This window comes from Stomoxys calcitrans, chromosome 3 (assembly GCF_963082655.1).
Source record: "Stomoxys calcitrans chromosome 3, idStoCalc2.1, whole genome shotgun sequence".
Lineage (NCBI taxonomy): Eukaryota > Metazoa > Arthropoda > Insecta > Diptera > Muscidae > Stomoxys > Stomoxys calcitrans.
The window spans coordinates 24,997,010-25,023,828 of NC_081554.1; the positions used below are offsets into that span (position 1 = coordinate 24,997,010).

The 26,819-nt window shown below is 38.9% G+C and overlaps 1 protein-coding gene across 4 annotated transcripts in view; it reads left to right on the forward strand.

Annotated features, from left to right (window-relative positions):
* The first annotated feature begins 1,020 nt into the window (after positions 1-1,020).
* LOC106084900 (uncharacterized) overlaps positions 1,021-26,819 on the forward strand; it is a 45,920-nt gene continuing 20,121 nt past the window's right edge. Inside the window, exons 1-2 of one of the 4 annotated variants that reach the window (XM_013248864.2) lie at positions 1,021-1,040; positions 22,769-23,530. In XM_013248864.2, coding sequence (XP_013104318.1) covers positions 23,293-23,530 — 238 coding nt within the window. In that variant the 5' untranslated portion in view covers positions 1,021-1,040; positions 22,769-23,292. Of the gene's footprint in view, positions 1,041-1,099; positions 1,273-13,528; positions 13,834-22,768; positions 23,531-26,819 lie in introns of those variants that run through there. The other 3 variants (XM_013248863.2, XM_013248862.2, XM_059364925.1) reach the window with 3 other exon arrangements.

Sequence of the window (26,819 nt, forward strand, 5' to 3'; positions counted from 1 at the left end):
TTTGTTTTGTTATGATATCCAATAACTGTGCCAAGTATGGTTCAAATCGGTCCATAACCTGATATAGCTGCCATATAAACCGATCTTGGGTCTAGACTTCATGAGCCTCTAGAGGGCGCAATTCTTATCCAATTTGAATGAATTTTTGCACGAAGTATTTTGTTATGATATCCAGAAACTGTGCCAAGTATGGTTCAAATCGGTTCATAACCTGATATAGCTGCCATATAAACCGATCTGGGATCTTGATTTCTTGTGCCTCTAGAGGTCGCAATTATTATCTGATTTGCCTGAAATTTTGTACGACGGATCCTCTCATGACCATCAACATACGTGTTTGTTATGGTCTGAATCGGTCTATAGCCGGATACAGCTCCCATATAAATCGATCTCTCTATTTTACTTCTTGAGCCCCCAAAGGGCGCAATTCTTATTCGAATTGGCTGACATTTTGCACAGGTCTCCAACATATAATTTAATTGTGGTCCAAACCGGACCATATCTTAATATCGCTCTAATAGCAGAGCAAATCTTTTCTTATATCCTTTTTGCCTAAGAAGAGATGCCGGGAAAAGAACTCGACAAATGCGATCCATGGTGGAGGGTATATAAGATTCAGCCCGGCCGAACTTAGCACGCTTTTACTTGTTTTTTATAGTTTTAGGACTATAAAAATCATGTGGACTTTAACCAAACAGAACATAGCACCACATTTAGGCATTTCAATACAAAAAAAAAAAATTAAACTATGTCGATTTTATGAACTCCAAATTTCTAAAATTCCAAAGCTTTTCTTACTTTGACAAATACTGCGCCATTTAAAGCAAACTACCACACCAAAGGAATTTCAGCAGCTTTTGAAGAGGAAAAGTTAAGCTTTCACACTACAACAGTGTGTAGTGGCGACCCCCCATGGTCTGGCAACCCTGGTGACATGCAAAGTGACACAAGTGTCAAGGAATGAAGGAATGCAAAAAAAAGCTAAATTGTTGTAAATTTTCCGGCATAACAGACGTAAATTTGGCCTCGGTTAATCGGATGTGCGTGAGAAAAATTTCTTATACAGCGGGAAAAGTGGCACAATAAAAAAAAATAAATAAAAATAAAAGCAAAACATACACACACAGCAAAATCAAACGCAATAAGTGTTAAATTCAATTGCATTAAATTAAATTAAATTGATTATGGAATGGAAATGTGTATACAAGAAAAGTGATTGATTAAAGGAATGTTGAGAAGTGGCTCTTAGAAAAAAACGCAAAATAACTGAAGGTGGACATGTTCGAAATGATTTTGAATAGTTTAAAATAGAAATTCTATATTAATGTGTTGGAATTTATAGAGTTTTGAAGGATTTCCTGGGTTATTGTGGCCTTTGCCATTCCTTGAAAAAATCTATATATTGTTTTTTTGTTGCCTTTTTACTATTGAGTTTTATTTTGTGAATGTATACATTTTTCCTACCTCTGCATCATCACATCTCCTACACCGACATCATCACCGTCATTGTTGGTCGTTGTTGCCGTCGTCGTTGTCTTCTTCTTCGCTTTATTGTGGTGCCTCCTGGCTGCAACAGGGATGATAAATGAAAGCAACAAAAAAATAGTACCAAAGTCATGTTGAAAAAGTACTTCTTGGCCCTTTCACTACCGAAAAAAAGAAATGATGAAATTATTTTCCCTTCGCAACTAGTTAACTGGAGTGCTAAGAAGTACATAAATGTTTTTTCGAGAATATATGTTAATTGTCTTGTCTGTAACAAAATATCCTACTGAGCGGACCTTGGTAGTCAATAGATTGAATACAACGAAAAATTACCAACGAATTAATTAAAAGAGAACAACGCGATTGGCTTCCAATTTTGCACAGATACTTCTTTTTGATGTAGGTGGTCGAAGATTGACATTTGGATGTAGCTACCACATAAACCGATCTTCCGATTTACATCTTGAGCCTCTAAGGAGCGCACTTATCTAATTTGAATGAAATTTTACACAATGAACATATCGGTCCACCGATTGATACAGCTGACATATAAACCGATCTTGACTTCTTGAGCCGCTGAAATTTTGTATGAGATGTTCAGTTACGACTTCCCATAAATGCGTTAAGTACGGTTTAAATCGGTTCATAACCTGATATAGCTGTCATATATAGCTGCCATATAAACCTGATCTTGAATTCTTAAGCCTCTAAAGGGCGCAATAGTTATCCGAATTGGTAGAAATTTTGTACAACGCCGTCTTCAATGTCCTTAAACATATGTGCCAAATATGGTCCGAAACTGTCCATATAAACCGGATCTTGAATTCTTGAGCCTCTAAAGGGCGCAATAGTTATCTGATTAGCAGAAATTTTGTGCAACGCCTTCTCCATTGACTCTTAACATATGTGTCAAATATGGTCTGAAACGGTCCATAACTTGATATAAAAACATATCTCTCGAGTTTACATCTAGAGACCCTATAGGGCGCAATTCTTATCCGATTTGGCCCAACATTCAAACCAATGCTCCAATAGCATACAATGCTTATCCATTATTCTTTGTTGGCCTATATAGAGATACCGGGCAAAGAACTTGAGAAATGCCATCCATGGTGGAGGGATTCGGCCCGGCCGAGTTTAGTACGCTTTTACTTGTTTTGGCTATGGTAAGGCCACGAAGAGGTTAGCATTTAAAACAATGACGCCAAACGCCTGGTTTCAAATCCCGGCGTGATCAGGGGGAAATTTTTCAGCCCCCTTACTAATGCTTGCTACATTTGTGAGGTATCTTGCTATGTTAAAACTTCTCTACCAAGTGGTGTCGCTATGAGTTAAAACTTTAATCGGGCTGTATTCATTGATATAAGAGAAATATCCCCTTTTCCTTAATGGAATACAGATTGGAAATTTAGTAATTAGATATCGAGTAAAGAACTTGACAAATTCGATCCAAGGTGGCCCGGTCAATCCTAGAACGCTTTCACTTGCCGTTCGGAATCGGCATAAAAAAGGAGATCCCTTATCATACTTGATAGACTCAACCAAATTTGTTTCTCAAAACAGCAAATATGTTTGCTAAAGCAGCAGAATTCGTCGGCTAAAAAAGAGAAAACAGATATTACTGATGTTTCAGCAAACATTTCGGTCATCTAAATCAGCAAACAAGGTCAGCAGTTTTATGTACAAAAATCAACTGAAAAAGAAATGTTATGCTAGTTTTTATGTTTGCCTGTTACTTTCACCTGTCATTTCGTTTATTGATCTGCGACCCCATAAAGTAAATATATTCTGGATCGTATCGTCATTCTGATTCGATCTAGCCATGTCCGTCCGCCTGTAGTAATCACGATAGTGGTCGAACGCGTAGAGCCAGCCGCTTGAAATTTTGCACAGATACTTAATATTGATGTAGGTCATTGGGGATTGCAAATGGGCCATATTGGTTCAGATTTAGATATAGCTCCCATATAAACCGATCTCCCGATTTGACTTCTTAAGCCCCTGGAAGCCAAAATTTATGTCCGATTTGGCTGAAATTTTGCACAAAGTGTTCCCTTATAACTTCCAGTAACTATGCCTCGTACAGTTCAAATGGGTCTATAACCTAATATAGCTCCCATATAAACCGATCTCCCGATTTGATTTCTAGAGCCCTTACAAGACGCAATTTTTTTCCGATGTGGCTGAAATTTTGCATTTGGTGTTCCGTTCTTAGTTTCAACAGCTGTGCCAAATACGTTCCAAATCAGTCTAGAACTTGATATAGCAGCCATGTAAACCAGTCTCTCGATCATCCTTGTTTGGTTCCCAGAAGCTTTAATTTTTGCTGGTTTGACAGAAGTTTTAAATTTATTTTGTATTAATTTTTAGCAGAATCCATGTTATACTTCAAGACTGTTCGTGAACTTACGTCCTGGTTGTTAATGCCCTGATGGCCAGTTTGCTGTCCGTAAGGATGTTCACATTCGACACTTCTCCACTCCGATCTCCGCCTCCGAGACTGTATCATGGACAGGCAGTCTAAAACACAACTCAGTCCCTGGATTCTCAATGTAGACTCTCCACTCGGATCTTCGTCTGCGAGACCGTATCATGGACAGGCAGTCTAAGACACATCTCAGTCCCTGGATTCTCAATGTAGGCTCCCTGGCTCACTCTGTCCTTTAGCTTTGATCCATCTGTGTAGCATGATGGCAATACTAGGGTTCCGTCAATCCAAGACTATGGACCGTTAAAAACCGGTGTAGACCAGGCAGGAATGCCTCGCACTTGAACATAGATGACAGCTATCCGATCGCAAACCTCTCCTATTCCACCCAGGTTTCCTATCGTCGCCTCCATTATACTGCGATGGACTGCTCCACAGTTAATCTGTATATCTATGGGTCAGATATTTGGAATAGTCTCGAGTGCCCTAGTATTTGACATTATCCTAAATATTTGACATTGTCAGATATGAATATCGTTCTATTGAAGAAACGTGGTGCGTCAAAATAGAGCACCTTCGTCTTTCTCGTGAACAGGCAGGTATCGGTTTCCTCTAGGTTAACCTTGAGACACCTAGATCTAGCCCAGTCGTGTGCAATTTGCAAGACCCTTTCGTCCCTTCTGCATAGCTGGTCCGGATCCTTACACCTCAGAAGCATACGGGCTTAAATCCCTCCTCAGTCAGCATCCATATTAGGATATTTATGTTGGTCAACCATAGGAGAGGCGATAAAATTCCCACCTGTGCCATGGGACCCGCAATTTATCCTCCTGTTCTTTAGCATATGGTTTATCCAGTCTCTCAAGATCCGTTTTACCCGGTACTGGCCTAAGAATTGAATCAATGTGTGGGTCCGCACATTGTTAAAGGTCCCCTCGATATCAACGCATACCGCCTATGTGTGGGTCTTAGCATCGAAAGATTCTTATATTTTATGCACAACTTCGTGCAGGGTAGTCACCACCAAGCTTGCCTTGTTGAATGTCCTATTCTTTAGGTATACACAACACCTTGTATAGTTTTCAGTAGAAACGACGTAAGGCATTTAGGTGTGTAGGCCTTTTGTGTCGCATAACTTGCCTTGTCGGGCTTGAGTATGAATACCACCCAAGTCCTAGGCATGCTGTGCAAATAGTGGCCAGATTGGGCGCCAGAGAGTCATCCTGCTTAAATGGTTGGAAGCTTCTCAAGGCTTCCGTTACCATAAATTGTGTTATGATAAGATCCCAGTGTCTCCGTGACTTCCGTTGTATCCTGTGGATAATGCATTTTCATCAAAATCTTTAACATATCCCGTTATCTCTGCTCTCACTACCATGTCGTCTATTAAAGCTTCAGTTTGGACATGGGTTTTTGAGACCTGTTCGCAGAAAAGCTTCCAGCAGACACGTTTTGCTGCTCTGATAATCTTATTGTATTCCTTCGGTGGCGGGTTAAAACATTGCAAGAAATATTAAAATACCTTTGCTATCCTAGCTGCTCTAAAAAAGGTACGAAAAAAGTACCAACTTTATCATCCCTGGGTTGCAAGCAGAAGGTTGCCGTCCATCAGCCATACAACGAACGACATAAGGCAATAGCCAACAGCAAAGCAACCAACCAATGTCTATGTAACTAAAACGAAGATTGTGGATGTTTTTTAGGTACATACGGCCAACGATTTAACTATTAAATTGTTTGTATATATTGGGTTGCCCAAAAAGTAATTGCGGATTTTACATATAGTCGGCGTTGACAAATTTTTCACAGCTTGTGACTCTGTAATTGCATTCTTCCTTCGGTCAGTTATCAGCTGTTACTTTTTGCTTGCTTTAGAAAAAAAGTGTAAAAAAAAGTATATTTGATTAAAGTTCATTCTAAGTTTTATTAAAAATGCATTTACTTTCTTTTAAAAAATTCGCAATTACTTTTTGGGCAACCCAATATATTAGACTACTAGTGGCCGCTCTCAAACAATACCCACTGCTGCCCGCATCTCGCTACTCTTGAGATGGCATCGCAATATAGTGGCAACAACAAAAGAGGAGAAGAAGAAGAAGAGCACATTTAAATCAATTTACGAATCCACTTCGTGAGTGAATGTGTTGAACCACGAATTTACTAGATATTTGTGAGATAGTAGTGCGTCTGACTGATGAAGCGAATATTTATGTCCGACGTTAAGTTGTATTTGAATGTTCTCTGGATGGTTTATTGGGTGGTTGAAGTGGGTGGTGTGCATGAATTTGCTACCGGCTTTTTGTACGCGTTTACTTGCTTGGGTAAATAAAAACAAATTCTTGGCCATCTTGTTGTTATTGCTTTGCTGCAATTTTGTAGACCTCATTTTGACTGCTGAAGGAAATTTAAATTCGCATTAAGGTTTTGCTCACAATGCGATGATGATGTTGTTGGTGATAAGATTGGGAATAAGTGTGCCAAGATTCGAAAGAATTATGGGGCTTATTTAAACGTTTAAAAATAGAGTATTTCTCCACTATAGGGCTACTTTGTGGAGACATTGTTGTAGCCTACACTACAGCTCAATAAACCTTCCCAAAAAGCACACGTAAGCCTTTTGTAGCATTATCGGGTAAATGCCTTCCGGCCCGGGTGCTTGTAAGGTCCGAAAGATTGTAAAACCCAACCAACACTATCATAAGTAACAAGTCTCTTCGCCATATATATCAGCCGCATCACTGTTCTCCGTGATTAGCAAATCGATTTCCACCTTTTCCCCGAGCTCGCAGCTCAGAAAAAGTGTCCTCAGGAAATGCAATAGAGTCTCTCGTGAGGCCCATGAAGTAATCTCGTGAGGGCTATGGTCATTATCTTCCATAATATTGAATTATCCTTTATATTTCAGAGTTCCTCGATCAAACTGACAAAGTCCACCCTTTTGGGCTTTCTCAGTGCCTTCTTATAAATTCTAAACTTATCTTTAACAGCTTTCCATAAATCCTTATCACTACAGCCACTTTGCGCATTCAATGCCCTTCTCGCATTTGCTCTGCGTTCACTTATTGGAAATCCATAACCTTTTTCCCTCGATTTTAATAAATGTTATGATCAGTTCCTACCAAAATTAAAGGGTTTTAAAAGCAGCTAATGAATGAGACAAGCAGCGCGAGCCGAACAAAGAAAATAAAAGCCACCACTCCGAATCTGTGCAGCATACCCTATGTGGCGTAACCAGCCATGGTTTGTTTCTTGCTTATAGACATATTGTTGTTTTGTGCAAAGAGTGCCTTTCAACAACAAAATTGTACTTTGGGTCGTCGAAATTCAAAATAAATTGTTGCAGGAAAATTAACAAATTTCGTTGTCTGTTTTTTGACAAAAGTTCTTGTTATTGAAAATAATTTTTATCTGCGTGTGTATTCGTTAAGAGTGCAGAATAAAACCATGGATTTTGAGAGGTTAAATACTGATACATGGTGTCTCACTACTTTAAATTTTGGAAAAAGGGCGAAATTTCTGATATTGACAGTAACTGGAACAAAGTAAAAGTGTATTTCTGGGAACAAACCCTTAAATAGGGAGTTCGGTTTATCCAAACTCAGCACATTTGTTCATTGAAATCGGGACAAAAGTATATACGACTCTAATGAACTCAAGATTTCTTGTCGGGAGATCGGTATGAAAAAGCACTGAGAAAAAAATTTGCAAAAAATAAAGATAAATTTTTTAAGAGTAGGAAACCCGACCCAAGGAATAGACACTTATTCTCTTTACATTTTTTTTTTTCAAATGTTTCCACAATTTTAATTGGATCATCATTTTCCTTAGCTAAAAATAGACTTCTGGATTTCCCCCATATTGAAGCAGACACGTCTCATATAAAGTGCGTATGCGTTTGCCCTACCTCAAGCTGATATCGAGTGGAATTTTAAACTGATATAATATGTCAAGTAACCCGGAATCTTAATGTCAAATTCCAGCAGATTAAAGGCATTATTTCAATCCTTCACTGGCAGCTGATATGCTAATAAAAATAACTGAAGAATAAATATGTATTTATATCCAAATGGGCTTGCTATAGTTTATGAGTATATGCAAGCCAAAGAATGTTACATTGTTGCAAAGCCAAGTCGACTTCAATCAAAGTGACACAACTATTCCTTTATTGACGCACCACATTAGGGCATTAAGACTTTCAATCAATGCATAGCCAATGTAGAACAAAATTAACGCAGTTTCAGCCATCCCCCTATTATTCACTATTCAAGAATTTTCTGATGCAGCTCTACAATCAGCACTAAAAATACCATTCGATTTATATATCGACGATGGGCAAATGTGATTGGCATATTAATTTTCTGTGAAAACCCCACATAGCCATTAAAAACGAAACTTTTCACAATGCGTCATTTTATCACGCATTTCATTCAACTGTAGCCAATAAGGCAAAGCTTCCCGGGCTAAAATGTCTGGCAATGCACAAGAACATAGGAACATATCTCTCTCAGTGATGTTGACGTTAGCTATAAATAATGGAGCCAGACAGGAGGCCACTGGGCAATAATCAAATTGCAATATGTAATTGAATGTTTTCCAACTGACAGACAATTGGATAGACAACCCGACCCAACCAGCACCTTAGACAGTAGAAATGAACATAGCGCTAGGGGGTCAGACAGATAATGAATGAGGAAAAGAAAATGGAATAGCAAGAGGCTTACAGTAACGAGCCAAGAGCCTGAAGGAAAACTAAACGCTTAGAAAAAAGCCAATGTGTGGAGGGAGTAGGGAACAGAAATCAATAAACCTGAGCCATCAATTCCTATTTGAATGAAATCGTATGGATATTGAAAATAACATCAGTTTGAAATTTGGAACATATTTTCGTTCTTTAAGGGGTTATCTTTCAGTTTGCAGCTGCAGCAGGACCAGCAGTCGAGTTAGCATATCAAAATACAGAAAACAGTGAAAAGAATCGCTTTTATAATTTCATTAAAAACTTAAAATGATGTACAGGCCAAACTTGAAATGCCAGCTCACAAAGACTTTTACAAACAAGTAAAAACGTACTAAGTTCGGCCGGGTCGAATCTTGGGATCCCACTGCCAAAATATGGGACCTATATCTAGTTATAGACCGTACTGGACCGTACTTGGCGCGGTTGTTGAGAGTCATAACAGAACACTATATTCAAAATATCAGCCAAATCGGATAAACATCGCGGCTAGTAAGGGCTCAAGAATTCAGATCGGGAGATCGGTTTATGTGGGAGCCATATCACGTTGTTCACCGATTTGAACCGTACATGGCACAGTTGTTGGATGTCATAACAGAACACTATGTACAAAATTTCACCCCAAACGGATGAAAATTACGGCTTCCAGGGGCTCAAGAAGTCCAATCGGGAGATCGGTTTATATGGGATCTATATCAGGTTGTGCACAGATTTTGGAAGTCAAAAAAGACCACTATGTGCAAAATTTCAGCCAAATTGGACAAAAATTAGTCCGGTTGGTCGGACAAAAGTTGAATCTGTTTATATGGGAGCTATATCAGGTTATAGACCGATTTGGATCGTACTTGGCTCCGTTGTGGTGAGTCATGACAGAATACTATGTCCAAAATTTCAGCCAACTCGGAAGAAAATTGAGGCTTCCAGGGGCTTAAGAAATCAAATCGGGAGATCAGTTTATATGGGAGCTATATCAGGTTCTTGACCGATTTGGAGCTGTATCAGGTTCTTGACCGATTTAGAACGTACAAAAATTGGTCCGGTTGGTCGGACAAAAATTGAATCGTTTTATATGGGAGCTATATCAGGTTATAGACCGATTTGGCTCCGTTGTTGGAAGTCATAACAGAATACTATGTGCAAAATTTCAGCCAAATCGAAAATTTGTGGCTTCCATGGACTCAAGAAGTCAAATCGGTAGATCGGTTTATATGGGAGCTATATCCAAATCTGAACCGATATGGCCCATTTTCAATCCGCAATCCACGGCTAACGTAATGCGTTCGACCGCTATCGTGATTTCGACAAACGGACGGACGGCCGGACGGACATGGCTAGTTCAGAATCAGAATTTCGAGACGATCAAGATTATATATACTTTATGGGGTCCTAAATCAATATTTCGAGGTGTTACAAACCGAATGACTAGATTAGTATACCCCCATCCTATGGTGCTGGGTATAAAAAAACTACTGCAATGCAGTTGATACAAAATTAAGACACCTTTACATTTTACAATGCATTCACCTAAAGTTAAAAATTCCCATAGTCATTGCTCTATTATGGAAATGTACATGAATTAACAGACTTACAAAGCCTGTTATTCATAGTCATGATCCTTGTTTGGGCAACAATGTATGCCTCATTATGTTAACTTGTACATTAAACATGCTACTGTTTTTCTTTTTTGGGGTGAAATCGTTAACATCACGACTTTGAAAGCATTGCATAATATTTTGCAAAAGCAAATTCCAACTAAAACATATCTAATCACAAATAATGGTGTTCATACTCTCTGCGAATTGCAGTGGCAGAGCAGACTGTCATTCAACAATCCATCACACACATCAAAATTGCGGCATTCATCAATTTTGCATGCCACAAATAGGGTTGTCAAATGAAAAATCTGAGTTAAATTCGCTAAATACCTCATATAAGATAGAGTTAACCTAAATATCAACTGACAAAAATTCAATGTCCTAGGTGTGCTGGTTCAAGAGCTACAGGATATTGCGTATATGCTGGCGATGATGGAGCTGGTGTTGACGGAGTCAATGCAGAAGGCGATAATTCTTCTGAATTAATTCATTGTCAAAAGGAGTGATGAGGAAGACCTCTAATTTTTGCGACAACTGTAGTTTGATTTGCGTTCAAAGTACCAACATCCAATTGGAAATTTATGAGCGGCATATGGTTCAATTCGCCGTCTGTATGTGTAATGTCAATGCGGTACAACAAGCAACTGTTAACTAATGTACAATATGCGGAGGCCATCGTAGCGCAGAGGTTAGCATGTCCGCCTATACGCTAAACGCCTGGGTTCGAATACTGGCGTTTTTCCCCCTCCTAATGCTTTTTTTTACGTTACCAGGGGATGTCCCCTATATATGCAGTGCATTGCATAGGCAATTAGGGAAAGTTAAGAGTTGGAGGGGGGAAATTTCAATGTCGGTGGGAAAGATATTAGCCGGAAGTCGATTCCACATACGAATGGTTCGGGCGAAAAATGAATTTTGTCGGTAAAGCATGGTTCGGTCGACAGGCCAATCAATTACAAACGGGTGTGAGTTCCTGGCAAGTCTTGTATTTCTGGTGAACATCCTAACATCAGGGATGAGAAGACGAATATCCCTGGAACAGACGTCATGAAAATAACGATAGAAAAACGCAACGCTACCAACATTCCAACGATATTTAAGGGAAGCAATAGAGTTGGATACCCTACTGTCCCCAATCAACACCATCGCTCTCCGTTGAACCCGGTCAAGTAGCTCCAAGGATAATTTTGGAGCTCCTGCCCATATACGAGAGTTATATTCCATCCTCGGCCTGATGTAGGTAGTATAGATATTGAGAAGATCAGAACAGGTGAAATATTTCTTGCACCGCTTAAAAAAGCCCAAACACTTGAATGCTTCTTTCGACACTTCGAATACGTGTTTTGACTAACGGACTGCTCCATATCTATACCGTCGATAGATATCGACGATTGATATCTATCGATGGGTCAGTGAATCGCTTGTGAGACAAGAAAGAGTACTGCGTCTTCTGTGCGTTAAAATCTACTCTGTTCATTCTTCCCCCGCGGAAATGGCCAACAAATCCTGGGAGAGCGTCTCATCCATAATGCGCCTCCTGTCCACAATTTCTTGAGGAATCTGACCCAATAGATCGTCAATGAAAATAAGAAAAAGGGAAGGGGAAAGGACAGAGCCTTGCGGCATACCTGCGGTCAATGTATACTCATCTGATGAGAACCTATCTACGACAACTCGTATAGTGCGATCTCTGAGAAAGATCCATATAAATCGAACGAAGTTATGACCGGCCCAAAAGCGACAAGCTTTGATAAAAGTGCACCGTGCCAGTGCACCGTGTGTGTTTACGTGTGCAGAAATTGTAGTTACGTGAGCGAGAAAGAAAGAGAATCCAAACCAAAATCTGACATCTAAATACCGTCAAATCTGGCCGGCTGTTAATAGTTGTTCGCGTGAGATCGACTTTTTAAATCGGTCTTGCCCATGGGCTTAGAAATAGAGTGCACATGTGTTAGAGTAACCACCCACCACTGGTTTAGATATGTGATATTATAATATGCTGCGATTATAATCATCGCCTCCGGTCTTATTTATATAGCATAGTTGGTAACAGCACCTCTTGATTTATTATTCTAAGATCGGAATACTGTTTTTCATTTATTTTTGCTTGGCGTTATGCACTCGATAGCTTCAACACGGATTGCGGAGGTGACTAAGTCTCTGCTTCGATCGGATACCTAAAGTTTTCAAAAAAAAAATTGTTTCCAGATTACCGATATCATCAGTATGGTGTTATATTAGTTCATAACATTTACGGAGCTCAATCCGGCTCCAAGTGTCTCGTTTAGCTTGCACTCAAATCCTCCTGTCTTCTCGACGTTTTTCGTCCCTTCTTTTCAGTTATGGATGTTTTATCGATAGGTCTGAATTTCCGACATTTCATTAAAATCTCCTAGCATCATTTCTTTGTCAGAGCCTAGACGTCGGTCGTATATTCTCTCGTAAGCTCTTTGAAAATATCTTTGGTCTTATCGTTCTTTTTTTCGGTAGTCGTGAGTTATCGTGACAAGCGTAAATCACTCTCAACCAGCGGATAAAACGGAAAGTGACCAGTTCTAATGTTCTAGATACTAACCTAAAATTACCCCAGTAAAATGAATATGAAGAACGTGTTCGCTGCAAATGCAAATTTGCTTTTGAACATTCCATTAACGAACAGCTCTCTCATATCAATGAGTGCTGTCCGATACAAATTTAAGCTCAATGATAAGGTACCTCAGAGCGACACCATTTAGTGGAGAAGTTTACAAGGCTGATTACCTAAGGTAATAACCACACAAGTGTCGCCAGCACTAGAAGGGGGATAATAACCGCTGAAAATGTTGTTTGATGTTCTCGCCGGGATTTGAACCCATTCATTTAGCGTCAAAGGCGGATAGTTAACCTCTGCGCTACGGTGATCTTTAGGGTGAACAGCCTTAAATTCCACCACCCCCATCTCTGGGGTTCATGTCTCTTCTTTTGTCATATTTGTATTGTACGTATGTAACATGCCTTTAATAACCTTCTTTGAGTAGATATTACCTATCACTAGTGTTGGCATAGTTTTGGGCAAATAAAAGTATATTACCAAAAATGCTTAGATTGGCAACACTGTCTCTGGCTAACGGATAAGGCACAACGGTAAAATTGCCAGAGACTTCGTTAAGCTTATAGAAGGCTCCAAAACACCAAAAACAAAAAACCAACACACCAAACCGACACAGACATAAGACATAATAATCATTACCTCCAAACCTCATAAAGACATCATAATTATTATCATCGCCATCATCATCATTATAGCCAAAGTCGTCATCGGCACCACTCACTCAAGCAGCACTCACTAATATTCCAACTACAAGGCGGCATTACGAACCAATTGCCGGACAGGAGTTTGCAACAGAAGAGAATTTGTATCAGTACGAAACGGGAATTCAACGAGTGCGGTTGCTCAACACGGAAAGAACACGGCTGTTGCAAAGTAGTTCGGTGCGCGACGACAACAAATCAAGAATTCAGAATAACAAATAATTCGGTAAATTGAGTAGCAAGAAATTAAAAAAAAAAAAATAAACAAGAATAAAAAATTGAAAAACAAGAAAAAAAGTGTAAGACACAAAAAACGAATCAACGAACAAATAAGACACCGTAGCAGACACAAATAAAGAAAATCTCAGTAACAGTTAAATGAAGAATAAAAAAATCACTTCACTTTTATATGCTCTCTATCCCACTCTCCATCTGTCGCTCTCTCACTTGCTGTGTGTTGCAATTTTAAATCAAGATAAATTAAATCCATTCAATGGTAATTGGTGCTGTTGCGATTGTTGCTGGTGCTGCGACTGATGATGATGAACATGAGGATGGATATTGTCGGACCAAACAAACTGAACTTGTACAAATTTGGAAAGCGGTTATGAACGGCAACTCAAGAAAAAAAAAATATAACGTAAAAAAAACAATTGACGCCGAGACGACGTCAAACCCACCCGAATAAGGAAACATTTGAAGCAGAGAATTATGGATTTCCTTGCGAACCACCATTTGGGTCCACAAAAACAAAATTAAGAAATTTATATAAATTGAATCTATTTTTAAATACTTGAATACATTCCAAGTCGTATCTATTTACGAAGTTACTGTAAGCTGCACAGTGTTCACAATATTCAAAATTTCAGTTATATAGGCTAAAATCGGAAAGAGGTATAGACTATGCAAGTCTCCCAAACGGTAGATGATAACATTGCCATGTAAGCGAAATTTTTTTTGGGCTTGCTTAGCAGACAAATTATTTCGGTTACGTAGTTTTAGAGTTGTAGCCACCAGGTTGTTTGAGAGATCAATAGTGTTCAACTGTGAGACTATGTATCTCACTCTGTATTAGAAATATGGACCAACAACAACTTGTTTCTGAAATCCTATGCCCTCCTCTTTAAATGCCTAGAAAATTTTGTATTGCTCGAAGAAAATAGATCAAAGTTGGGAATTCATTTCCTCTGCTTTTTTTGTTTTGTCTTTTAGACCACTGTGGGACAATACTGAGATTTTTTTCTACTTTCTAATACTTTTTACTTGGGTTCCATATTATTCTGATATTATTCCGGTAAATATCCTAAGCCTAATCCCGTATTTTTTAACCCAAAATTCGTAATATTGTATTATTTTTGGGGATATGTTCAACATATGCAATTTTCATAGAGCACCTTAACTTAGTGTATAACTTAACTCAAGAAAGAATTGGTGAAAAGTAAATAGGCCACAAAGTATTATAATAATAACAATTTTGTCCATGAACATTCCACTAAGGAACAGTGGCAAACTTCTCACATATCAATGAGTGCAGTCCGATTCAAGTTTAAGCGCAATGATAAGGAGCCTCCTTTTTATAGCCGAGTCCGAACGGCGTACCGCAGTGCGACACCTCTTTGGAGAAAAATTTTACACGACATAGTACCTCACAAATGTTGCCAGCATTAATAGGGGAAAGCCACCGCTGAACATTTTTTCTGATGGTCTCATCAGGATTCGAACCCAGGCGTTCAGCGTCACATTCGGGCATGCTAACCTCTGCGCTTCGGTGGCCTATACAATCCATTATAAGAAAGTGGAAACAAATAAAAACTGTCGACAACAAACAGAGATCTGGTCTATTAAAAGCACTTTCTGTTGCAAATGAGCTCCAAATGCAGAAAATTCGAAATCACATGCCACAATTCTCTGTAATAATATTAAGGAATATTTAGGAAAGCATGTTACGTCACAATGCAAAATGAAAATTTAACCATGAATATATCGATAAGTGGGTTCGATTTACGTTGAAGCTCAATGAAAAGGGTTCGCCTTATCAATGATAAGGGTCTTATCTTTCTACAACCAAGTCCGAAAGGAGTGCCTTGTTGGTGAGAAGATTTTACATGGCTTCTATGTATGGCATACTACCTCGCAAATAAAGCCAGCATAGGAAAGGATAACCACCGCTGAAAAATTTTTCTTGCCAGTATTCAAGACCAGGCTCTTAGCGTCAAAGGCGGACATGCTAACCTCTGCACTACGGTGGCCTCTTCTATGGTGTTGCGCCACAAACAATTCCAAATTCGCTTAAAGTAATGGTTAAAGAGGAAGAACTGCACGGTAAAAGCCCTACATAAATAAAATAAACCATGTTAAAAGGTTAATTTCGGGAAAACATATGTATACAATGACTTTCCTATCACAACCAAAAAGATTAAACTTGCACTCGTCGCTTTTCAAAAGGATTATTTTGGAAAAGTTTCCGCGGTTTCCGAGCTCGCGATTTTCGACCTCTTTGTCGGGCTTCTTCATTTCAGCCGTTGGTGGTCTCATTTCTACAGCTTTGTCCTTTTGCTTCATGCCGGTGTTATCCATGACTGGACTTGGTTCGCTACTCTCCCTTTGCACCGTCGAATACGTCAACATGTTGTTCGGTGTCGAGGGAGTCCCCACTATTCTTGGCCTACTTAGCTGCTTCTTCTTCTCCGAGGTTTTACAGTTTCTGCAGTGGCTATCTATGATGATGTCCAAAAGTTTTTCCATCTCTGACACACCATTTTGAACATCCCTGCTGATATTTGTCTGCCTTCCTATGGCCAGTCGCATCTGGAGAAGGACTTTCTTCTTCTGAAAGTTGCAACATGTTGTTCGATGTCGAGGGAGTCCCTACTGTTCTTGGCCTGCTTAGCTGCTTCTTCTTCTCCGCGGTTTTGCAGTAGCTATCTATGATGTCCAAGAGTTCTTCCAACTCTGACACACCATTTTGAACATCCCTGCTGATATTTGTCTGCCTTCCTATGGCCAGTCGCATGTGGCGAAGGATTTTCCTGCATCTTCACAATAAACTCTTGTCTAGGAGAACTTATGCTGTTCTCGCATGCTTCTATGTTATTCTCTGATGGGGTACAGTCTAACGCCATACTTCTTACTACCTTTTCTTTTTCAACACTGGGCCCGGAGATTCATGGAGAATTCACCAGTGATCGGAGTACTTTCGATCTCCTTCCAAAGATCAATTCCATCTCTCGGATGCTATGTTGGTTGGTATTTCCAGTTTGATTGGGTCCCAACTTTCAGCGGTTGTCCGAAAATCTTTGCAAGTAAGGTATCTTTGCAAGTAAGGTATCTTTGCAAGTAAAGAGCTCCTCGCCAGGGTTGACGCAAGACCTTATGAGTACTTGCGTTCAGAGCCAGGTCGGGCATTAATCTGGATATCATATCAACATATACTACATTACCAACATAATGGTTACAGAGCTTTCTCCAAATCCTGCTAGGGGTTATGCGGGACGGAGGCAGCGGTGTCATTAGCCTTAAAGCCATTTCGTGAAGGATGTCACTCCCTCCTACTTAAGTAACAGAATACCACAGCTATCAGCCCGTTGCATCAATCCAAATCAGTTATCAAAATCATATTTCAATGTACGCGCCAAGGCAAGGTTCCTTGATAGGGGAATCCACGGGGTCATCACCCCCCAGACTGCATCTATGTATCTGTAGAGCACTACTGTGGGTAGATACTGAAGCAACTGGTGGCATCCGTTAGCCATGTCGCAAAAACGTCGTCAGGTATAAATGCTTTTTTGTAGCATGTCCTCGGTCTTCGCCGCTTGTTGTCGGAGGCTGCTTACTTATCAAAGCTGACTTATGGGTCATTCAGCTATCATCCACCTGCTGAACCCGAAAGTAGGCAGAGCTCGGCTACTTATATCATTTCAGAATTGTAAGAGTTAACTTAAAATATGTGATGATGAAGAACTACATACAAACTATGTTCTAACCACTGTGTTTTATATTTTGTTTATCCACCATAAACGCTTGACATCTCATTGTATTTAATTGAAATTAATTTGTCTAACGGCGTCGATGAATTCGAAACACGAGTGACAGCATTCATCGCATTGGTGTTGTGAGCTCTCTCTTCTATGTTGTGCTCTCTCTCTCTCTCTTTCATCTGGGTGATAGGTCTGTGTGCATGAGCGCAATAAAGAAGACCCCCAAAACAGCCTTGTATGCGATCAGATTTAAGTGCAGGGGTCAATACAATGAAATAAGAGCCTCGGGTTGCCGCCCTCCCATTGCGTCGTTGGAAAAAAAAGTATGACAACCAACTCTAGGTCTCAATTATTCTGTTATAAGCCAAGCACATATATACAAACAAGATTATTCTGCCGTCTCTCTTTTATATGTACTCATACATCAGCAATTTTCTTTTTGTTCATTGCGTTTGACAATATTCGGGTGAAAGTTTTCAAACGAAGTCCGTCTCTCTTCCTGAATATGTTTTGCTATCTTTTTGCAACGTCGTAGTTGGTGAGACTGCAGAGTTAATAGATGAATGGATTTTTGAACTGCGTTTTTATTTGTCATTGAATTATGATTTAGCCCTATAAATAGTCGTTCTTTATACACAAAAGAAAGTTTGCACATGTCTGACAGATTCGTGATCTTTAGATAATATGCGTGTTTTGCTTTATGTTTTGTAAGAACGCAGGCAGGAAAAACTCATCACCTTTAGATGAATAACAATTTAACAGGTAATATTAATAATCGAGAAGTTGGTAACATGTAAAACGATTTAGGCCTATTTTAAAAACCATCAAGCCAACCAGCTCGATTACATTGAATTACTCTGCACTGTATGGTGTACCCATAAAATAGGTGCCATTTAGGCATTGTGTTTGCGTCGGACTCACTCAGTACTTAAACTTCATCTTATTGAGAAGGGTTTAAAGTACGCAAAGAAATCTGCACATAATCATTCATGTTTTCAATTTTGCACGTTTATACTCGCGCATGTACTGTTCACCATACACTCTTAAGGATAGGAAGGAAGAATCAAATCGCATGAATCCACCTGCTGCTGGTAATAACATGACTTCAAGAATTTAATGTGAAAAAGTTCAATAGAAAGACACTAGAATATATTAAAACGTAAACCTAAGGTGTCTAGTGTATGAAAAAAAAGGCAAATTGTTGTCGAGTCCGAAAAATTCAAATTCTCTATTTTGATGTGGCATTGTAAAATTTCCTAATACAGATATTGTCACAATGCCTAATGTGTTTAGTACTCATTTAAAGGAAGGTACTATATCACCATTAACCATGCACCTATACCAAACACCAATACTATCGGTCTTCCGTCACTTGGTTATATTAAGTCTTGTAAACTTTTGAGAAAACCAAATTTATTTTCCACCAAAAATAATGTTTACCCATAAACATTGGTTTTGGCATATTTCCATTTTGACTTTGTTTATGGCAAAATTTTTTGCTTACAAGACAAAATTGTGAACGAAAACTTGTCCAATTCTTTCTTGCTAGAAAGCAAAATCTCATATTATTTTTTAAACAACTAACTGTGGAAGTAGATATTATGAAAACGTGACATAATAGAGGAAAGTGATAAATTCAATGCAACACGCTAACATTTTTGAAGAAAAAAAAAAACAAGTAAAAGCGTGCTAAGTTCGGCCGGGCCGATTCTTATATACCCTCCACCATTGATCACATTTGCCAAGTTCTTTGGCCAATAACTCTTTATAGAAAAACAAAGGATAATGGATAAGAATTACTATGATTTTTCAGTTATACCAAGTTATGAACCAATTGCGGCCATACTTGGTTTGGCTGTTGGAGACCAAAATTGAATTCATTTAGCCAAATTGGATAAGGGTTGCGCTCTATGGAGGCTCAAGAAATTAAATTGAAAGATGTGTTTATTTGGTTATATCTAACAATTATGTTAAAGATAATAAAATAAGTCGTTGTGCAAAATTTCACCCAAATCGGAAAGAATTCCTCCCTCTAGAGGCTCAAGAAGTATAATTAGGAGATAGGTTTATATGGGAGCTTTATCAGTTTATAGACCAATTCCATGCCATACTTGGCCCAGTTTTTGATGGTCAAGCCAATACGCTTCATGCAAAAATTTCAGCTAAATCGGATAATAATTGCGCCCTCTAGAGGCTCAAGAAGTCAAGATCCCATATCGGATTATATGAGAGGTGTATCAGGTCTTGGACCGATAGGGACCATACTTGGCGCATTTATTGGAAGTAAGAACAAAACACTCCAGCCAAATCGGATATTAATTGCGCCCCATAGCGGCTCACGAATTCAGGATCCGAAATCAGTTTATATGGGAGCTGTATCAGCTTATGAACCGACCATGCGAAATTTGAGCCACATAGGATGATAATTGCGCCCTCTAGCGGCTCAATCCTATAATGGAAGGAATTAATTAGAATTAAATGTTTGTGTGCAAGACAAACAAATAATTAGAATTAAATGTTTGTGTACAAGACAAATTCAAATTACAGTGCCCTACACATGATATTACTTCCCGCACCTATTTTGCAAAAGTGAGATCGTAATGCTATGAATATTCAGTATAAGCCTCGTTTTATCATTATCCGGATATCCCCATAAGGTCGGCTTACGGCGATTCCTTTTTCCAAGGTGATCAGTCCGGAACTGTTAAAGGTTCAATTGAACGGAGACTTTAGTCTGGCCCCTGGAACTTTGGTTCCAGCCTGACAATGGTGAAGGCCCAGCGGGGCGTATCGGAACCAACAATGGTCCAGATCGGAACATGTTTGGAAACAGCTGCAATATAGACCGATCTGCCGATTTGGGTGCCGCATTTATTACCCGACTTCGCTGAAATTTGAAACAGTGAGTTGTATTAAGAATCCCAACATCTGTTCTAAAAACCGATCTTCAGCTTCGATTTTATTGAAATGTTAAACCGTGTTTTGCACTAGGGATCCGACCCGAATATAGTGTATATCGGACCATATTTACATATAGCTGCCATATAGACCGATATGCCGATTTAGGATCTTTATAACCGGATTTCACTGAAATTCAAAACAGTGAGTTTTATAGGCCCGTCGACATCCGAACCAAAAATGGGTCAGATCGGAACATATTTGAATAAAGCTGTCATATAGACCGTTTTGGGTCTAACGCCTATAACAGGCGCATTTATTATCCGCCATCGCTGAAATTTGGAGCAGAGAGTTGAATCAAGACTCCCAACATCTGCCCTGATCGGGCTATATTTAGATATAGAGACTAATTTTCAGCTTTAGGGCCTAAAGACCATAAAAGGCGCATTTATTCTCCGATTTTGCAAACAGTGAACTGTGAGTTGAATGTGAGTGAGTTGAATCAAGACTCCCAACATCTGCCCTGAATATGGTCCAAATCGGGCTATATTTAGATATAGAGACTAATTTTCAGCTTTAGGGCCTAAAGACCATAAAAGGCGCATTTATTCTCCGATTTTGCAAACAGTGAACTGTGAGTGAGTTGAATCAAGACTCCCAACATCTGCCCTGAATATGGTCCGATCGGGCTATATTTAGATATAGAGACTAATCTTCAGCTTTAGGGCCTAAAGACCATAAAAGGCGCATTTATTCTCCGATTTTGCAAACAGTGAGCTGCTTTAAGGCTCCCGACACCCAATCCTAATATGGTCCAGATCGCACCATATTTAGATATCTCTGTCATATAGATCGATCATCCGAATTAGGGCATAATCACATGTTCGGCGCACTTATTACCCGATTTCGCTAAAATTTCGAACTGTTACTGGTATAGAGCTTCTCGGCACCTGAACCAACTATGATTATGATCTCACTATATTTGGATATTAATATGAATATAGTAGTGTTATAATAAATATATCCATGGTGGTGGGTATCAAAAGTTCGGCAAGTCCAAACTTAATGCGTTTTTACTTGTTATAACTTCCAATAGATATGCAAAGTATGTTCCGAATAGGGCTAAGACCTGATATAGCTTCCATATAAACCAATCTCCCGATTGCACTTTATAAGCCCCTAGAGAGCTCTGATGTGTCTGAAATTTTGCACAATGACTTTTTTTCTTTTTTCCTTTTAACGTACGTGCCATGTACGGCCTTAATGGGTCTAAAATCTGAAATAGCTCTCGTAAAAGCCGATCTCCCGATTGCACTTCTTGAACCACTTGGGGGCGCAGATTGTTATTCTGATTTGGCTGAATTTATTTTTTTGAGTGTAGAATCACTTTTGAACATATTTTATCACACCTCCTATATTGATATCACATTGGTTTAATACATAACTTAATGTAAAGAAACACAGAAAGCTAGCACTTCAGGTGGTTTTGAAGTGCTAGCTTTCTGTGACGGAATATGACTACTTTCAATCAGGAAATGTTTGACAATAAAGATCCATTTTCAGTAACAATGGTTTATGCTATATACACTTCACTATCGACAGTTGCACATCCTCTCACTTTCTCCCCAGGTGTTGGAATTTTTGTTTAAGTGCTCATAAGCATTAGTCATACTGATCGGGGTTTATAAGCCAAGGTCTAAGCTAGAAAGATGGCCAGTATTGTTTTAGACCTTAAAGTGTAAGCATAGAAACAATTTATTAAATTAAATCAAAAAGATTTCGTCCTTACAAGCATAAACTATCCTAATATTTTCTATGCTTTTACAAACCTCTCTCTTAAATATATCGAATACTAAGGCTAAGACTTTCCTTAACCACAAATATGTGTAGATAACATATGACTGGTTGGAGAAATGCAAGTTTATAGCTTCGCTTCAAATCATTGTTAAACTCAATACGCATGTGCGCCTTTCATGTGACAACGGCACGGTGTAGATGGTGACAGCGAGATGTGATGCAATACAAACGTTATGCAATAAATGCATTTTTTTGAATAATAAAAAAACCAAACAACTCACAACAAAAAAGGATATAAAAATCGTGATACAACCAATTCGAACAAATGTGTGCTATATAATGAAAAAACAAACGAATTAACAAAGCGCTTTACCACAACAAATCTTACTTTTAATTGAAGAAAGTCTATTTGCAATGCAGTTCAGAGAAAAAAAACAAACAAATAATAAAAAATGTGAATATTCCATATAAGGAATAAATTTCACAAACAACTGCTAGCTGAGATTTTGGAAAAACCCCCCTGCAACTGTTATTTAATCAGAAAAATATTTTTTAATTACAGATTTATAGCAAAATATTCACAGAGCCAACTAAACCAGCATCAACTATAATTGCATTTTAACTTTAACAAATATTTAATAACAGAATACAAAATACAATCAATGAATGTAAATACCAAAACAATAAGACAACAGTAGTAGTCAATCAACTCTCGCATCAAGCAATCGTTTGTTCATATGAAATATGCTAACAATTCGCCATCACTCAACAATAAGAAAATTATAAACCTTAGCCATTTTGCGCCATGTTATATAAATAATTCCTAAACTTTCTGAACTAGAAAAACAAAAAACCCCAATTAAAATAATAAATAAAAAGTCGTGCCATCAATTGCATTTTAAAGAAATCATTTTCTGTTGTTACAAAAAATCTCCCCAATTGGGGCTTCCACAGCAAACTGGACAATTGTGACAACTGGAAATTATAATATATAAATAATCTAACCTCACATCGAACAACTAAAGGTTCTAAGAAACCTTAAAATCACATTAAGTGTTAAACCATAGCAAAGAGATTCTTGGCAAAATGTGGCTGCAGATTTTAAGCTTTACCCTAGTGATCTCGTTGGCATTTGCCTCTGTTCTACAAATCGATCAAAATCTAAAAAATATCAAATTAATCGAAAGTAAATTTATACCGGATGTCAACGTCTTGCCGGCAGATCCTTCGATAAATATCAACGATGAGAATTGGCAGCAAGTGCGGCGTTTCATGGAGGATGGTTTACCTGTTTTGGAATTATATGGCTATAAGCCTCAAAGAGGTGAGTAGTGATGTCGTATGCTATATTCGTTTATTTATTACTAAAAAATAGCAAAGATTTTTTTATGCTAGTATGATTCATAAAAACAAATTTAACAAGTAACAATTAAGAGCGTGCTAAGTTCGGCCGGGCCGAATCGTATATACCCTCCACCATGGATAGCATTTGTCGAGTTCTATGCACGGTATCTCTTTTTAGGCAAACAAAGAATAAAGAATAAGAACTATTATGCTATTGAAGCTATATCAAGTTTTAGACCATAAATGAATTGAATGCTGAACATTGTAGAAGTCATTGTGTAATATGTCAGTCCATTCGGATAAGAATTGCGCCTTGTAGGGTCTCAAGAAGCAAAATCGGGAGATCGGTTTATATGGTAGCTGTATCAAGCTATAGATCGATTCAGACCATATTGGACTCGTATGTTCAAGGTCATGGGAGAAGACGTTGTACAATATTTCTGCCAAATCGGATGAGAATTGCGCTTTCTAGAAGCTCAAGAAGTCAAGATCCCAAATCGGTTCATATGACAGCTATATCAGGTTATGTAGCGATTTGCGCCATATTTGACACAGTTGTTGGAAGTCATAACAAAACACCTTATGCAAGATTTCAGCCAAATCGGATGAGAATTGCGCCCTCTAGCGGCCCAAGAAGTCAAGATCCAAGATCGTTTTATATGGCATCTATAATAGGGTATGAAACGATTTGAACCGCACTTAGCACAGTTGTTGGAAATCATAACAAAACGCATCATGCAAAATTTCATTCAAATCGGACAGGAATTGCGCCCTCTAGAGGCTCACGAAGTTAATACCCATGATCGGTTTATGTGACAGCTATATTAAAACATGGACCGATTTGGCCAATCATCATATATCATCTTAATCATATTTGCTTTAGGCGCCGAGAAGCTCTATACAAGTAACAGTTCGAAATTTCAGCGAAATCAGGTATTAAGTGTGCCGTTCATGTGATTAAGCCCTAATTTAAATGATCGATCTATATGACAGCTATATCCTAATATTTTCCAATCTGGACTATTTTTGGTTCGAATATCGACGGGCCTAATAAAACTTACTGTTCTGAGTTTCAGCGAAATCCGGTAATAAATGCGGTTGTTATAGGCATATAACCCATAATCGGCAGATCGGTCTATATGACAGCTATATCCAAATATGTTCCGACATGAACCATTTTTGGTTCGGATATCGACGGGCCTAATAAAACTCACTGTTCTGAGTTTCAGCAACATCGGGTAATAAATGCTTATAGGCAGATAGGTCTATATGACAGCTATAAACAAATATGTTCCGATCTAAACCATTTTTTGGTACGGATATCGACGGGCCTTTTAAAACCCACTGTTCTGAATTTCGGCAAAATCGGGTACTAAATGAGCTTGTTATAGGCGAGTTATTTGTGCCTTTATAGGCATAACCGGCATATCGGTACACCATATTCGGGTCAGATGTCGAGGTGCCTAGTGAAAAATCACCCTTTCAAATTTTACCAAAATTGGAAAATAAATGCGCCTTTTATGGCCTTTAGAACCTAAAAATGAAAATCGATCTCTATAGCAGCTATATCAAAATATAGCCCGATAAGGACCATATTCAGGACAGATATTGGGAGTCTTGATACAACTCACTGTTCCAAATTTCAGCGAAGTCTGGGTATAAATGCGCCTGTTATAGCCCTAAGACCCTTAATCGGCGGATCGGTCTATATGACAGCTATTACCAAATATGTTCCAATCTGGACTATTTTTGGTTCGGATATCGACGGGCCTAATAAAACTTACTGTTCTAAATTTCGGAGAAATTTGGTAATATATGCGTCTTTTATAGGCTTAAGACCGTAAATCATCAGATCGGTCTATATGGCAGCTATATCCAAATATATTCCGATGTGGTCCATTCAAGAACTTAACCTGCGTATGGAAAAAATATGAGTCTGAGCAAAATTTTAACTCAATATTTAAATTTTTATAGACGGTAGCGTGATTACAACTGACGGATACACGGACGGACAGACAAACAGACACCGGACATCGTTAAATCGCCTTAGAATTTTATAACGATTGGAAATATATATACTTTGTTATGTCGGAAATGGATATTTCGATGTGTTACTAACGGAATGACTAAATGAATATACCTCCTATCCTATGGTGGTGGATATAAAAATTTGTAAACTATGCGTCACCTCGTGTTAGGTGAGCAATAATTTAAAATGCGTAATGACCACATTTGCATTCCAAAAATAACAACGAACAAGTAAAGCGGGATAACTCGGCCGGGCAGTTGTAATACCACAGGAATAAGAGTAGCAAGATGCCTTCTAGTTACTAACTTTCTAACATCCAGATCGCTTGAAAAAGACCAACAACTTGCGAATGTTCACATCCGCTAAATCGGACAAGTTCTCAAAGAAATGAAAACTGAAAGTGGAACTCCTTCTGACTGCCAGTGCGGGACTCACTATAGTCTCTTCTTCCTCGACTTCGATGACGGTTTTTATATTCAGAAATACGTTCTCCAGGGATATAACAGACTGCCAGATATTTGTGTCAGTCGTCGTTATGACATCATGTCTCAGCCATTCCACGACTTCTTTAATTGCAAGTATTTACGCTTAATACCCACTGCAGTGGTCGGTTAACGTTCTCGTTATGACCAGTCCAAGTTCTTCAGAGCACACTCTAAAGCCAATGTAGTTGTCTAGTTTGGAACCATCCGTATAGAAGTCTCTGTTACTTCTATTATCAGGGATATTGTAGTTCTAGTGCATTGCATGAACCGCTTTTATCAAAAAGCGTGCGGCTGTAATGCATAGACAAGCCATCCTTTTAGGTGGACTTTAACCTTTTAGGCGCCGTCCACCAGACTACAAAACCATATAGCATCCGGGCACGGGATACCTGTGAGCACCACACAGGCCGGAGGTCTGATCTGTGTGGTGTCCATTGCTGTCACGTGAAGCTTAGCTGCGAGCTACCAGGCGCATGGTGGAATGCTCCATACGGAGTAGCTGCAACGGCAGTCGCGGACAATCAGCGGTATCGAACGGAGAGTCTTAGTAAAAGGTCGGGCGGCACCGGCTCTTGCACAAATATTGAGTGCTTATAATGCCCGATATGACAAGGCGAGTTATTGGCGCCTTTAAATAGCCAATGGCCAGCCGGTTCCCGTGGCGATCGGTCCATTGGACCGGAACGAGTTTTCTCACCTACAACAACAACAAGCATATAGCATTATAGGTCAGACAACTACAGTATAAACACAGC